This window comes from Atractosteus spatula, chromosome 15 (assembly GCF_055471065.1).
Source record: "Atractosteus spatula isolate fAtrSpa1 chromosome 15, fAtrSpa1.hap1, whole genome shotgun sequence".
Classification (NCBI taxonomy): Eukaryota; Metazoa; Chordata; class Actinopteri; order Semionotiformes; family Lepisosteidae; genus Atractosteus; species Atractosteus spatula.
In genome coordinates, this window is record NC_142720.1 from 11,858,096 (window position 1) to 11,875,543 (window position 17,448).

Sequence of the window (17,448 nt, forward strand, 5' to 3'; positions counted from 1 at the left end):
AAGGCAGAATTTCGAGTCATTCAACAGAACAATAAACCTTATGACATTCTGTAAGACCTCAAGGCAAGACTGTACATATGACAACATACTCATAAAGTCTTGCCAGACCTGAATGGGGCTAAATTATTGTTATAATGGAAGTTAAATAAATACACAAATGTACAGTAATGTGAGAAATCATGCAAGTGTTTTTTAAAGTCAAATAAATACATGTGCAGATAGTTTTTGTAACATTAATTAAATTTATTGTACATGTCAAAGTTACAAAGGCCAGCAGGCACAGATTTGAAGCTCACTTTGGACTGAGTTTTTGTGTTAACTCCTGGAAAGCTGGGACAGAGGCTGCTGTTCCACCCTTTTGCTCTTACCACATTCTCATTTCTCTCAGCATGGGCTCAATCAATGGGAGCATGGCTACCCAGTCACTGTAAATGACCGTTTTCTCAAATTGTTCCAAAAGAAAAGTTACTTTCCTCATTTGAATATCATATTACTCATCTGAGTAATTTTCCTCAGGCATATGTCTAAATAAAAATTAATTCCAAGTTGCAGTTATTTTTATTCAGATGGAATGACTAGAGATTTAAAAGAAATACTGTTAGCAGAAGTGTAACGAGTATTACCGGATAATCTTTAGAAAAATAAGTCATACAGTACATTTTACACTAATATTTCTGCAAATAAACTTCAGAGATAATGCGTGCGAAATAATGAAAGAACATGATTGCCACAGGAAGATACTAGCTTAGATAACACTAAGGCTATATACATTTTTCCACTCACAATTTGAAATCTCAGATCATTATTTTTGTCTCTGTGTGAATCAAATTGGCTACATTCCTTATAAAAGCACACAAGAGCAGTGAAGGCGGTTCATGCATTTCTCTTAAACCTGCACTTGTTAAAGCCATCGTCTGTTTTTTCCTGCTGAAAATGATAATTAAAATAAGAGGTAGGGAGTGACACAACAACCTCACAGGTGCCCAGCAAGGTTACCCATTCTGTAGCATGCTCAGACTACAGCCAGGAAGCTCTAACTTGAAATCGTTGAAATTGTACTAGCTGAGCACCTCTATAGGATAATTTCCCCGCCAGTCTGTCTCTCTTTGAAATCCCAACTGATGAAGCCCATTACATAAATTATGAAAAATGCTCAAGTGTAAAAAGTTTTAGATAAAATCAAACCATAATACTGTAATTCTTCTCACATTTCAAGCACTTAATTCCACAGTAATGTGCAGCTGATGCTTTGGACTATACTCCTAGTAGTATAAACCAGGAAAACATGTTACAAATTTTAATTAAGTTTTTTGGCACTTCAATAAGGCTGGCAGGCTCCACTATTTCCATTCCAGCCAGCTACACATAATGGTGCAATGTCTGTTCAACCAATTACACCAACATCAGTGCTCTGCCATTTCTCTTAAAATTATATACTACTGTACTCAGCCAAAACCTCCATACACAACCACTAGCCAGGGAGATTTTTCAAATAGTCACAAACATTTTCAACCATTTCTGGTGATGGGTCATGGGACATGTAGTGTCCAGTACAGCAGGGGCAGGCCACTTGGGTCCTCAAGTGCGACATTTACTGTATTTCTGCTTTTATGGTAAATATTGCCTCAACCCGTCTACCTGGGAGCACAGGGTAGATCCAGTTGGGATGCCAAGTCCATTGCAGAGCACATGCACAGGCTAAAGTTGGAAAAATGAAATAACCTGCTCAGCACATTTTTGGACAGAGGAAGGATATAAGAGTACTGAGGGAGAACATGTAGCCTCTACACATACTTGAGGTGTCCCAGTCTCAAATCCAACACAGGACAAATTCCGGGCAGTGGTGCTAACCACCACACCACTATGCTGCCCCACAAGTTACTTTTTATTCCCTCACTTAGGATTTGCAATTCAACTTAGCTCACAGCAGCAACCCTTTTAAACTCAGGTATCCTCCAAAACATGGAATAATCTTCAAATTATGATATCTATTTGAATCCAGATTATCTGAGATAAACACTTTTTTTTTTAAAGATACAATTTTAACTTGGAGCTTCAATGTAAAAAACCTTGTGGTATCACAAAAGCTCAGAGTATGATGAGATGCACCTTATTAATAGGTTTATCATTGCCCGGAATTGCATATAAACACATAAATCTCACCATTCCACATGGTTAGAAAGGTATGTAAACTAAGGCAAAGGTCTAAAAGGCATTATCTACATACATTGTCAACTTCTGCACTGATGGACCAGACTTGTAAACACCACAGTTAGTTTATGATTCGGAACGTGTGGAATTACCTTTGGACACTTCACTATACAGATTTTAAATGCAAATGCATTTTAAAGGCTTTTGGAAAGGCTTTCAGTGGGATCACGTACAATTGTTATCCATGTAAAAAAAAACTTTAGACAAAACCTGAAAAACAGAAACCTTTTTTTTCTTGAAAAATTGAACAACCAACAAAATCTGAATGTTTCCATTTTAAGGTACAGTTTAAAAGGTCACATAAAGAAATCTTTTTCTCTGGAAACCCTCTGAATTCGCAAAACAGATCAATCTATATTTAAGTGCAGTAATCAGACTCTCATCAATTCAAAAGACTTCTCCAATTCCAAGGCTGAAAGGTTCACCCATAAACACACTGATATCACTATTCAAGTTGGTGCTTCATTTTTCTGATTTGCTTGCAGCCGTTGTCGTCTTCGTGCAATTGCTTCTTGTTTCTTTCTTTCAATCTCTTCTGCAGAACACTTAACAGTCCTTTGATTATTGACAAAGACTAGAAAAAAGCAGAAATAATAAAATCATTAAACATACTATAAATTCCCATGAGCTTTAAAGTTATTTCTTAAGTTATTTTGCCAATCAAACACTGGGTACCACCAAAGAGAAAGATTTAAGGGCTTCTTCAGTTTCTGAACCTATTGCATCAACAAGTGAACCTGTATTGATCTTTAGCTATAAGACACTGTTGCACACAAACTGTAAAGGAAGTGCCCCAAAATAGAAGAACCTCTTAACAAGTGCGTAATGATAACATCAGAATGAAGTTGGTAAGATATCTCACAAGAAAAAGATCCATTAATTCACATACTAATTACTTAGACTAGGATCCAACTATGTACATATGTATGTTCTTGTTTTAGGTCTTCGATCTTCATTGCAGGTTTGATATTCTATTACTTAACAATAATTAACAGTTCTGGCAAACAGCAACTGAAATGTAAGAGAAATTCTGCTACTGTGTGTTTGGCACAAACAGTTTGGAGCACAAAAAACTCACCTTTGCTGTTCAGTGCTGCAGGGTCAGACTGATGCCTCCTGAAAGAAGCCTGTTTAGGTGTTTCAGGGAATCTTACAGATGAGGTGACACTCTTGTTATTGAGGTTTTGCAAACAGCTTGCACTCCCATGCTTTGCTCCTTTCACCTGATTTCCCTCCCCTGTCTTGCTTTCTAGAGAAGTGCTCCTTGTTTGTTCAAACACATCTTGCCTCTCACTCATATCTGAAAAGTCCTGTGGCTTGAAGGCGGTCCGGGAATAATTTACATTTCTACAGTTCTTTCTGTTGTTTAAAGACTGAGACACATTTGCAGCAGCTGTTGTACTGCTTGAGACACTACACAAAGTACTTACAGGGGCACCAGTACTTGACGGGAAAGAGCTGGACCGTTTGAAAGCAGTCATGGGTTTATTTTTTGTGTACTCCATGATTCCACTTTGGGTACTGCTTTTAGTTCCTGTGTGAATCCCTTTATCAAGGCCTAAAGCTGGACTAGATTCTAATTTGCTTTGGACAATAGCTGACTGTGGGAGAGCTGTTTTTAGCAAGGATGCAACAGCAGAACTTGTGCCTAATCCAGCACACTGATTAGTGGACAACTTTTCAACATCGTCACATGCCAGATAGAGGAGGTCATCATCTCCATCCTCCCAAAGAGAGTCAAAGTCTCCTTCAGAAGTTTTAGATTCACTGCCAAACCCAAAGAACGATGCCTGCTTTTCTTCAACATTAGTCTCTACTCGTCTATCACACTGAAGTATGGACTTCAAAGGTCCAAATGATGCAGGCTTTGTGGCACTAGAGGGTTTTGTAGTATGCTGGATGTAGGGTATGTGCGCACTGGGTTTTTTTGGGGAATGACTCTGCTGATATTTCTGAATATTTTTATCTGGTCTCACAGAGATTCTCCTGCCAATTTCACTGAGACTTGATTCATTTATTTTGTTTTTATAATCCTGCACAATGCACTCCTGTTGCATAGATCTAGCTTCATCAAGTGAAAGTGTCTCTTTTACCTTAAATTGGGGGTTTGCCTCCAATGTGAAGGTACTTCTGGTTTTTGCCTTTTCATTTATTCTTTCAAATCCAGTTGTGAAACCACTGATGCTGGACTGTCCACACACTGTGCTGTTGAGACCTGTTGCAGATGCACTGTTGACATTCTTAACACCACTTTTTTCAGAAGAAGGACCTGCGTGCTTAGAGGACCGTCTACCTTCTTCTGTAGAGGTGAATAAGTCCGGATTTTGGGTAACTTCAAGTAAGAAAGAATCATCTAACAAATCATCATTGGCCCAGTCATCATTAAAATCATTATTTGATGCCACTAACATTGCAGATTCTTCTTTGATTTTCACATGTGACTCTGGTGAAGAGATAGTTTTGACTGATCCAACCTCAAGAGGTGCAACAAACCCTAAACCAGCAGCCTTTTCACAAACACTTCTGGTTGTAACTGTAGGCACTTTCAGTTGCTGTGAATGACTAACTGAACTTTGACTCAGTCTTCCACTGAGGTGCTGAGTAGGTCCATCAAAAAGGGCATTCATTTCATCTTCTAACTTAGAATCCACAGACTTCTGGGTACCGTGCTCCATTCTAATTTCTTCCACTATCCCAGTAATTCCTTTTTTGACAGCACTGATGTCACTAGAGGAAGGTTTGCTCAAAAAAAGAGGAATAGTGTTTCCCAAACTGTTTTCATTTTCAGTGGAAAGGTCCTGTTCCAATTTGTAATTAAGAATTTCAGTCCTTTGTTCTGTATCTTGCTGTATCATATTGATATCAAATTGCTTAGCAAGCTTCATAAGTTCCTCCACTCCATTTTGCCTGTGTGAACATTTTAATAGATGAAAAGAAAAACAAAAGAAAAAGGTTATTTCAAACATGGAGTACTGAAGGTCAAATTAAAAATTTTGATCCCTCATTTAAACATTATATTTCATCCTGAAAACTGAACTCCCATTCTTATTAATCATTTTACTTTTTACATATTGTTTTAATAAATATATTTTCTGAGGTTACCACAAATAAAGAGTAACTAATGGATTTATGGCTCAACCTAGTAAAACTAATTTTTAAACTACAACAAAGCAAAACCATTGTAAACCAACCCAGCTTTTGTTTGCTCTTATGATTGAGAAGTCAGTTCACTCTACTGATCCCAGAAAAGCTTGAATAAAAACACAGCACCAGAAGTTACTAGTCACTGGTACTGGAAGTACACCTTCAACTACTTTATAAACACTACAGGGTAATGCAGTGCTTTGGCTGAATAAAGTGAGATGATACACTTGGGAGAGAAACTTGGCAATAAGGACAAGACCCTACCTCATACTTCATCCATTACCCAATGTTCACAATACATTTACTATTTGATTGTCACATGTCTTTAAATATCTGGATGTATTTTAAAACAATCACTTCCTCTTTCAGATCCAAATGAAATATTTAATGAGGAAGCCATATCCCACTTGCACCAGCAGACCAAACAGGTGCCTTGTGTTATCTGACCTATACAGAACACAGGTGTTCACATTGTTCTGCCAAGGTATAGTAAATGCGTCAAGCAAAGCATTTTTCAGTCCGTTACCCACCTTGAGGATTTTTTCTTGGATCTGCTATGAACCACCTCAGGAGTGCATGGAATACCATCACCAAACCACATATCAAGCAGCACAGCTTCTGAGGCTTTTGGCCTGTCATCCTAGAAAACAACACATAAAAAATGTCTATAGCCACCTCACAAAGCAGCATGAGGTCACCTGCAGTGTCTCTGAATGATGAATTTTGTAATAAGTAATCACATATAAATGTACCTACAAGACACTTAACACTTAAATGAAGCAAGCAGACCAACTGCTTGATATGTGTAATCCTATTCTGAGTGCAAAAATAAAAGTGATCTTTATAATGCTGACTGAAACACATTGAGACAGAAATCACTGCATTAATCTTTCTTTGATCTCAACTTTAAGTAGATGAAATCTGAACAATTTTATAAAAAGCATTACTAACCTTGGGAGCAATCCGATTGACGATGTCTGAGATTTCCACTGCCTTTCCGCTCATTTTTGACTTGTTACAGCCTTTCCCTAAAACACATTAAATGTATGGAATCCGATACAAAATAGCATTAAGTTTTTTTCACTGGGGAATGCATCTTCAAACAATCTCCTCAAACTTGCATTCTGCACGCGTACTAAGCATTCACATTAAAAAACAGAAATGTAAAAAACAATACCATTCATGACAGGAGTTGGCGACGAAGGATCCCAGATGATGTCTTCGTGAAACTCTGAATCATTGCTAGGAGATTCAACACATCTTACTGGATTGCGATTGACCCCCGTGCACCTTCTAGGAGTCCTCACATCTTGCCGCATGTAAAACAGTTAAAGCACCATTGTATAAATATTCTCGGTGCTGTTGCCACCTTTAATCATCCACCTGTGCAGTTTAAACCAGTGTTCTGGGTTGCTCTGGTTTCTGAGATATTAAAAGATTTTTGGAGAGTGAGTCACAAAGCCCCCCCTCCCACTGAAAGCAAATTTATGGTTAAACTGAAGTAGAGGGAAAGGAGATTGTGTACATGCACTTCTCAATGAATAGTCCATAACTCTGGCAGCAAGTGGAGTATTTGTAGCATCACTAAGAACCACTACATAGTACATATGTAATGTGGTTTTATCTTCTTGATTTGTTTTCCTATGAGTTAGCTTGACACTGTACAACATGTATATTTTTGCTGTGCACAGAGGATTGTAACAAAGCATTCAAGCAAAAGTGGGAAGGCAACTGTTGTGTTCTAGCTAGTGGTGGCCACTGCTAACTGCTTTTTTGGGGGAATGCAGAAGCTGGGGGGCTTCTCCATTTAAAGTAGTAATTTTCACTGTTAATCGACATAGTATAGCAGAAACCAGCGTACACTAACAGAAACACACGAGATGTGGATCACCTACACTATTAGGGATGGGGGGAAGCGCTACCATGTGACGTCACTGTCCGAAACAAATTCACCAGGCAAGTCTACTCCAACTTTGATGCAGGATAATTCATTAAGTACTGGTTTCAATTACTTTTACATAACTATACATGAATACCAACCAAACACTATAAGGAAAGATAAACTCAAATGCATTCTAGCTGCAGTTTACTAACGACGGAAAGCCACACAGAACAATATTTTAATGCGAATGTTTTAGCACTGAACGATAAGGTACCATTCGCAGTACATGAGCGTAAATAACGGTACAAACAGGATCTTTAGATGTGAAACTGGTTATAAACGTGCTCGACTACGGTACTCAGCTACCTGTGCTCATTTTGTGACTTATATCATTCATGACTGTTCCTGCAATTAAACATTTACCTTTGTTGCGAGACTTATAAGAAGTGTCTACAGTTGGTGATTGCTGTGTCTGTCTCAGGCCCCTGCACATCTTATTCGTTTTTCGTTGTTCGGTATCAGAGACACCGGCTTTTCGCCTCCTTTCACGCTCCTCTGAAAGCGCCAGAGCCACCACCCTACTGTGCCTTTTCCGGGTTGTCATGCCTACAGGGCTGCTTTACGCATTCGCTATTTTTTTTGTCCTCCGAGGCCCGTTTTATAAACAATGATACTACTTAATGAACTCTTGTTTTGATTTTTCCTTTCGCTGAAGCCGCCATCTTGGTCTCCTGGTTCAAGCAAAAGTCTGATTCGTGGACCTCCGAACGGGATGTGCAGCTCTGATTGGTTGCTGGCCTGTGGTTCAGTCACGTGAGCTGAGGTGAGCTTCTATCCTTCCTGGTTTACACATGCTTTCGCCTCTGTTGGTCTGCGCATAAGTGATTACCGACAGATTAAGTCTCATTAATGGCATCTAACGTACCTCTGCACTGTAGGGTAGATTTTGGTTTTATATTTATTGCCTTATTTTTAAACACCTCATCTGGCAGGTGACGTTAAGCACGGGACAGTTCCCCTACACCTTAAATTTCTTTCTTCCAGTAACCCAGTATAGCGTCCGGTGAATATACTTTGGTCATTTTCGTCTAAGATCATCTGAGTATTAATCATCTGAGTTAATTCAATACGAAAAGAACGCTTCGTATATTCAGCGCTTGTTTTGATTGAGTTATAAATGTGGATTTAATTTCCCTGTTATTAACGACTGTATATATATGACGTGGGTCATCCAACCCTGATCCTTCCGGGTTCTAGTCCATTTACTCCTATCGGTCCCCCTAAATCACCTGTTATTTAAAGATTAGGAACATTTGGTTAAACAATTGATCAATTAAGATCAATTAAGTGTTTCCATGAAGTGAAAACTGGTCTTTCACAGTTGAAGGATATTCAGATTTTTGTTCTAAATGATCTCTAAAATACTTAATTGAACAGACCACCTGTTTGATTATACTTCAATTGTCCTAGGCCTTTAGAAAGTGACCATATTAAAGGATATTTGATGTGCAAGTCTGCTGGAGTAGGGCTCTTTGGGACCAGGATTTAAGACCCTCCTGAGGTAAGGTTTTCTGTGACCTTGTGAAGCCTGCTTACTGGTTTTTCAAAAATGCTCATATCCTTGTTTATGGAAAATATAATGTACATTTTAAGGTTAATTTCTTGTTAATGTGAGGATATTTCTCCTAAGAAATAGGTTTGCGGTAAAATACTAGGCCCACTGTTTTCCAGTATTTGTTTAGTATTTTGTTCTCCCCTGGTTCTTTTGCAAATTTTGAGATTTTAAATAATTGGACATATGAATGTGATGTGTTACGTACTCCGTAAATATAATCTTTTAGCAAAAATGCTATGTTAAATGCTTAATAATTTAAACAAAAGTATAGTATAGTGAGTTTTCAATTTAATTTTTTTTTAGTTTGCACTGTTAAATGTTGAAAATAAACATCGCAAGAAACCACTTCATTTGGCTGGTCTTTTATTAGTGTGTTCATCTCTACATTGTACAAGAACAAAAAAAAACCTTTCAATCTTGTTTCTGTCACCTAAGCATGAGGCTAATATAGCCAACCTTTCACAAAATGTAATATCAGGAGAGATTAATTCAGTTAAGTATAGCTTTACAATAGGGCCATGCTATTGCTTGTACAGGGGCTTGGCCTAAGTGATCTGCTGGCTTAAAGTCAAGTGTTTTAGGCAGCAGGAAAGCTTCGAGGCTGTTCTTCCTGATACCCGGCTAGTCGAAATGTCTGGGATAAAGGTGCAATTTTCACTTTCATTTGAAGATCCATTTATGCCAGTCCCCTCCCCCCAAAAGAGGCATTTTGCTGCCATCTCCCCCCTCTACCCACACTGTTTTTGTTTTTTACAGCATGCTTTGCTCAGGCAATTTTAAGCTGCAACTGATTCTTGGACTACAGTGCAACCTATCAAAATAGCAGCACTTTACTGCTTGTCCTGGATATAGCAAATATATCATTTAACCACATTCCCAAATGGTGGGTTTTAAAAAATAATTTAAAAAAGAGGATCCTATTCCTAACATTCTTTAGATTGGGCAGCTTTTCTGCTGCACTTTAGCTGGCTTGCACATACTGTATACAGTTTCCTTGCCCTACCAAAGCCCCCTGCCTCTTTTTCATTGTCAATGTTTTCTTCCCATAAATATGCCTCCAATAGTCTCTGCTTAAAACAAGAAGATTCTAGTCCAGATACACTGTATTTTAGCCTGGTAACATTCTAACGTCCTCTCAAGCTGGATTGGGTTGCTGATTGAGAAGACCTGACTTTCCAAAATGTAAAGCATTTAAACAATTAATGTGTGCATGTGCCAGGGAATGTTTGAGACTATTGGCTTTCTGTTAAGACTGTGAATCGGACTCTTACAATCACATTAGACAGCATTTTGTAAGCTTTATTCATTCATTGTATGATATCTTTCCACCTACTGTATTCAGTTCAACTAGTTTAGTTGAACCAGAACCAGGTGCTTTTTATTTAAAATGGTATCGCATTATCACAACTAATCACCTGAGTATTCAGTAAGCCAAATAAGCTGTGTTTTGAGATATTTATAAAATCACTCACTTCCAATCATTCTAGTGAAATTTAAAGTTTGACTTCTTATGCCAACCTTAATAAAAGTAGGCTTCTTATTGGGAGACGTTTATGTGCATTAAATGCTTACTGGCTAGACATTTATTCTCAGGTATTTTAATGTCTCAAAGCAGGAAGAAATGAAAATGAAGTTTTAAAAATATGTTTGGTATGAGGGAAAGTTAGGGTGTACAAATGTGGAGCCCGTCCTGACTAAATATTGTTTGTTGGCTTCAATGTGTTTTAGCTGCAAAACTGGTCATTTCTATCCCTTTGTGTAAAAACACTTTTAAGGCAAATGCTAACATTTGTGAGTTATGGCCTTTACATTACCCTTAAATTGTCAGACATTAGTGTTACTCTTTGTACTGTATACTACACACTGTATAATGTATAACCTAAGCATTATTATTACTGAAATTCTGTTATTGTATGTACTTCGTAAATAGCAAGAAGATTATTTTGAAAGCTGGATATAAAATGTGGTCTAATGTATTTCTTTAATAAAAACATGTTTAAAAGAGAAATATTGTTAGTGATTGCTGCTGTCAAACCTGCAGATTGATTGCTTTGTTTAAACTATAATTAAAGAAATAATATTTATAAATTATCATCTTGAATGAAGTTTGGTGTTTTTTGCACAGGTATTTTTATTCTACTACATTGATTTCCACCTACATTAATTGTTAATTGAATAAATTGACCTTTCTGCATATGTGGGAGTTTTTAATCAGAATTATAGTACAGCAGTCAGAAAGGTTTGATTTCTGGAGGAGGATGTTGTAAAGAGTAAATGGGCTTTTGACCCAGTGGTAAACACCAAACGGCTTGTTTTCTTTTGATTAGCAGCTAGAAGAAAATCAGAAGTATAAAAATAAAGAAATCTGTGTGGTGATATACTACATAAATAAAAAGTAATTATCCAGGTCATTAAATGCTATTCTCTGCCTTGTTAAGAAAATGTACTTGAGAACTAAGAGTATAATCCAAATGTTTAAAACAGCTAGTGGAGTTTTATTAAACTTTGTGGTTTTGCTGGACAATATCCAGTAAAAGTCACAATGCTTATGAATAAGTAATCTACTTATGCAATTGCATGTCCCTGACTTATTAAGTTTCTTCATTGTTTTAGGAGATATTTGAATCATTGTTTGGGGTATCAGAAACACTTAAGACCATTTTTATTTTGGCAAATTACTGTCTTCAGCTAAATCCAGCTCTGAAAATGACTTTCAAAAATCATGCTGTGATATATAGGCTATTCAAAGACATGTTTTCTGCTAAGTCAGCATCCTCAGCTCAAAACAAGCAATTTGAAGTTACTTAGAAGCAATTTTAGGTTTAAGAGGTTTAGAGATAAGTTCTTTATTCAGGAAGGTGTAGATACGCTGTGAAATTGCCTCAGCTGACAGTATGGGAGTCTCTGATACTTATATACTGCTGCATAAGATTATGCCTTTAATAAAACTGGTTCCTTTAGACTTCAGTACTTAAACATCAAGTGTCTTATGGTTTTATTTGCTTACTCATTCTTTAGTGGGGTCCACATTAAATTCTACAGCCTATTAAGTCATCAGTATCACTGTTAAATTAAATTCATTAATTGTGTTGACAGCCTATTCTCACCTCCCATTCCTTGACAAAAACAAATCTTACCTTATACCTGGAGTTCCCCAGTCTAAATGAAAGTTTCCTTAGCAGACAATTATAACCATGAGGGACAAGATTTTTTCATATATCTAGAAATAATAGTAATTCCATACACTTATATAGTGCTGTTCTGGACACTCCACTCAAAGCGCTTTACAGGTAATGGGGACTCCCCTCCACTACCACCAATGTGCAACATCCACCTGAAATATACAAAATAAATGTAAAAATTGTTGCATACATAGTTGTGGTCTGTTTTTCACACAGTCTGATTGTGCTCTTATATGCTTTTTGATTCTGAATCAGTGATATTATGTTCTTAATCAGGACTATTTAATCTGTTTAGTTAAAATCTATTGTAGTGTGTTCTAAAGTAAATTATAGTTGGAATATTGCAGAATATTTCTGTTCTACATTATATCAACATTCTCTATACTTTAAGTTAGTTTTCATGAGTATACAGTGCTGATGTTTAGACTTTTGTGTGCTCAACTATAAATGGCAATTGGTATACAATTTGCTTACATATTGAAAGCAAATCTATAAAAGCAAGCAAATCACACTCGTAATACTCTTTTAAAAAGTTTGATTATTGATGATATTTACAATGTATGTGAGAGAAAATAATCTCGTGAAGTATATACAGTAGGTCCAATGGAAAGGGGTATTCTTAAAATCAAGATTTCAGGGCTCGTATTCCTTGTGCCATACTACTGTATAATAATAATTTCCCCTATTATTCATTTGACTAAGTCTGCTATTTGCTTATGGGGAAATAACTCTCTTACCTTAAAAGACAAAGAATGGAAAGTAAAGGTTTTGGTTACAACCAGTGACATCACTTTCATTACATCTGGAACCAGTATACTTTAACAAAAAATATTTTTAAAGATTTTGTTAGCTATTAGTACGTCACTTAGATTTTGTATTTTACATTATTTGTTAATTACTATTTTGTTCATTACATTCCTAAAAATTCTAAAACCACAATATTTAATGATTTTGTGTTATTATCCAAGTCTCATTTCATTATTGCTTGAATAACTAAATATTTTAGTTTACATGGCTTAATTAAAACATCTTAATAGCATTCATACCCTTTCTGTCATTGTGGTCTTATGGGCATACTTGAAGTCATAATACAGTATGTGCTATTTAGATTTAAACAGAACCATAGTTTGTAATTAATCATTTTCGATATTGCCATAGTTCAGTTATGCAGTGTCACTCTGTTGTGGATAAAATTCCTTCCTTCTAAGTTGCCAAGTTATTTTAAAAAAAATCTAAAGTGAACACATCTGCTGCTGTTTTTCTGCAGTTAGTCAAGCTTTTGCCCGAATAAAGCACTAGATGGTGCCTCTATTCTTCTTTTGTTCTGCAAGTGTGATTCTCAGGGGAAGATCCGATGCTAAGAGGATCAAGCAAGGTACAAGTGTGTTTTGCAGTGCTTCACAATTCCCCTCCTGGAGCAAAGCAGAAGCATTAGAGGCCATTCTAAAAGTAGACTGGGTGAATGCCTGCTGTGAACATTTGACAGATGAGAATAAAATAAATTAAAGATTTTTTTTTTGCTCCTGTGTGTCTCTTCATAAACCGCCCAGAAGAAAAAAGCAAGCAGGTAGACGGTCTGCACAGATTGTTTTTTATTAAATCCGTCAGAGGAACCTATACTTTGTTACATCAAAAAGTGTTAGCTGAGTAGACTAGATGGAAGAGAACATGACTCAAATTAGAGTGTTGTTTAGGAAAGAGATGGTCATAAAAAATAGTTTCGAACATTTACTACAGCACATGAGGCTTTGTTTTCATTTTGGGCAGAATGTTTTAAGAAGTGTTTCTTAAATTAAAGGATGCCTGAAAACTACTGTTGTCAGGTAGCCTAATATATCGACTGTAATAGTGGTAATTGGGATAGACATTTGTGGAAGAAATAGTCCTGGTCTTAGGCAGTGACTGTAAAAAACACATTAGTTGTTTAAAATAAGTTTCTTTTTGTGCCCCTTGAATTGAAAATCTGCCACTTGCAAGAAATACAGAAAAGGTAAAGGGTGGGGAAAAATATCATCATTTTGATTTTGATTGCTTTAATATGTCCTCACACACACATGTACAGCTAAGTATTGAAGGATGGACTTCACTTTAATCTAAGCATAACACAAAAGTGAGCAGACTTTTAATATTTCAATATTTTGTAGATTCAGAAAAGAAAAATAAGGATTAGAGAATGCCAGCGAGTTAGTTTGATCTTTCTGACATGGTTGAGGCACTTTTAGATTCCTGTCTGGGCTCCAGTGTGTGGCAGTGTTAATTGACTACACCAGACCTGGTTATCGAATCAGGCCTGACGTAATGGCCATGGTCTCAGCAAGGCAATACCCTTTGTTTTGCTACCAAGTATTTGCTCGAGTGCCAACAGTTAGGTAGAGGGATAAGGAAGGCCATAGACGTGTCACATTTGATTTGTAAGAGAGGACTCAGCCCTGGATCTTTCCTTAGGAGGCTCCTTTAATTCTACAGCACTTTTCCCTTGTGTGCCAAAATAATATACCACAAATGGGCAGCACTGTAAAGGAGAGCACTTGGCTTTTGTATTCAATAACTGTGCTGGTTTCTCTTCTGCGCCTGTATTTATTTGTTCCGTCTTAGTTATTTAGATCCAATTAGGAACTAATTGTCGAGATCATTGAGGATTGCATTGTTGTAAAAGTATAAAGCGTATCGCTAATTGCAGTACCAGCTGCTAGTGTTTATGAAAGGCATGGGACTGGCGGCACAGAGGACTAAAGCTTTCTTTTTCTAATCCTTAGGCCAGCTACAGTGCGACTGGGTACAGAGCCAGGTAACCCAACACTACCGCATGTGCCTAAATCCTGACCTGGAGAGAACAGCCTCTACAGAGGTAATTATCACTTCAGAATTTTGGGGGGGAGGGCCTCCTTTGGGCAAACACTGCGTCATGTATGACAGATAGCATGTGGTGGTTTTGTGATGTGGAATACATCCAGGAGGCACTGAGCCAGTACCACAAAATGATTTCACTTATTGCCTTAGCTGGCGCTTAAAAAGAAGTGTCTGAAATGAGACAAAAAGGCTATTATGGACTGCTCTTTTTCTCCTAACAGTCCAAAAGGAAGTTCCAGGCCAGTGGGCATCGGCATCTCCCAATGCTATCTCCAGCTGTCCATGTCAGCAGCTTTGGACTCTCTCTTTACTGGAAGAACTAATTTTGTTCTGCAGTGCTGCACCATCATTTGCAGTTTGACACTAAAATACGGTTTGCCTGACCACTTTCTGCATGTGCCTAAAAAAGCAGATATTTACACCTTACACAAAATCTGAAGGCTAGTTTAGATTATTTTTCTATAGCCTTCTTAGCTTGGCAGAGTGAGCATTGTACAGTACATAGCATCAAACTCCAGAGAGCTGCTCTGCTTCATGTTCTCTCTGGGATACCAGCAATAAGACTCAGTAAACTAGCAGGTACAAAAATGAGCATAGACTGGTTAACACAGACTTCCCTTTAATAAATGATGAAGCACCACATCACGATTGACTTGCATTTCAAACATTGTCACCCACTGAAGTATCAGACAATCTTGGGCTGTTACTAAGTGAGAAGAATATAATAAAATAGCTTAAATAAAAAGCATTTCAGGACTGAGCTTTTAAAGTTACAGAAACAAATACTTAACGCTTTAAGAAGGTTTGTGTATTATAAAAGATGTTGCAAATAACTTTTTATTTCTTTCTTTGTTGTAAATAGCTTGAATAGAAAAACATAAATTAATAGTTAAACCTACATAGATTATATTGGTATATTCCATTTTCCTGAAGTCATGAGTGAAAGCAGTCAGCAAAATACAAATGACATTTTACAAAGGAATATAATTTAGCTGAAGAATTAATGGCGTTGGGGGTTAATTTCACAGAAACTGCCTTAATAACACAGTGTCTTACTTAGTGACAAAATAAGTGACAAAATAAAGTGACAAAGAGAGGAAAATATTTTTTGACGTTGTGTACTAAATATCTTTGCACCAGCCTTGCCTCACAGTTGATCTACAAAAAATACAGATGGAATGCTTAGAAAAATCTCTCCAGCTTTGTTATGCACAGGGAACAACTGGCCCATACTTATTAATCTAACTTGTGATATGTCCGGCTGTGTGGCAGGTTGACTGCTCATTTATTCTGTTTATAATAGCAAGGCTATGATAAATGTCCCATAGAGTGCACATGTGCTAAAATATTCATAAACTGAAACTCTTAATTTGCAAAAATGAAAAAACAATAAATTCAGAAAAGTGACAGTCGTTCTGTATGTGGGTTTATGAGAGGACGTTAAGATGAATCTATTTGGTATTTGCATTAAACCAATTGTAATTTGCTCCTTTAAAATTAGCATTGGCACTCATTTGTTGAAAGAAAACAATCTGGACTGGGCTTTGATGTGGTATACTGTACAAATGAATCCAGATTTCCTTAATAGTGTTGTTAATCTGAATTCAAAGAAGGAAACTGTGAGCTGTAAAAATCATAACTGAAAATATTATGAGACTTAAAAAGTCTTAGATTAAAGCCGAACTTCACTTATGTTTTGTATTTGGCATGTGGAGAATTTATGCGGTGCAGTTCGTTGTTGACATGTTGCACTAAAGTCTGTGTGTCATTCATATCTTCATATTTTATAAACATTAAATCACACTTAACATATTTCAGGCCCAATAAAAAAAAAAAACAGAATGCTGAAAAACAGTAAGTAATCAGGAGAAATTATTTAAAATAGGATATAGTGTAATTATAATATGCATACATGTATTTCTATAATGTATAGCACTGTTGCTATTGTGAACCAGGAGGTGACACTGCGGCAGTGGTCCTTTATCCAGTAACTGCAAGGTGTATAATGTTGCACAGCCAAAAGCCAAGCAGTCTTTTCCATGTCATCTTTGTGGTTATGTCTCCAACATGGCAGGGGTCACCCGCTCCCATAAAAGGTGTGAGCAGGGCCGGGCCAGATGGCAGAGAGGAGCCTGGCGCTTGTTTTCATCCCAGGAGACAAGGGACTTGCATGTTTTAAAGAGCCAATAGCTGCTTTGCATTGCTGTTTTCCCTCAGCAGACGTGACCTGTCCAACTCCTATGCAGAGACGCTGTGCCTATAATAAAGGTCTCTCTTACTGTGAAGTCCACTACAGAAAACCTGCCTCCTGGTATCAGTGCACCGATTGTGTACCAGTGTCCACCTATAATTGTAGATACCGCACTTGCCACGATATATTAAAACATATTGTCTGTGTAACGTTTCCTTCTGCTTTCGAAAACCCGCATAGAGAATAATTGCTTCAGAGAGGTGAACGCTGCTGTCAAAGTAATGTGTGTATGGTCAATAACCAGCCAACAGATTTGGTTTTTCATTCTCTTTAAAAAAATTAAAATGCCATTTGCCTCAACCGAGTAGAATCT

General features: G+C 37.1%; 1 protein-coding gene across 1 annotated transcript; it reads right to left on the minus strand.

Moving 5' to 3' along the window:
- Positions 1–222: 222 nt before the first annotated feature.
- Positions 223–7,955, minus strand: LOC148820035 (ewing's tumor-associated antigen 1-like). The gene is made up of 6 exons (XM_088934450.1): positions 7,661–7,955; positions 6,533–6,664; positions 6,307–6,383; positions 5,886–5,995; positions 3,290–5,118; positions 223–2,785 (listed from the first exon to the last, which is right to left on the minus strand). Exons 1-6 carry the CDS (start codon positions 7,839–7,841, stop codon positions 2,661–2,663), a joined length of 2,454 nt encoding a protein of 817 aa, XP_088790576.1. The 5' UTR covers positions 7,842–7,955; the 3' UTR covers positions 223–2,660.
- Between the last annotated feature and the right edge of the window lie 9,493 nt (positions 7,956–17,448).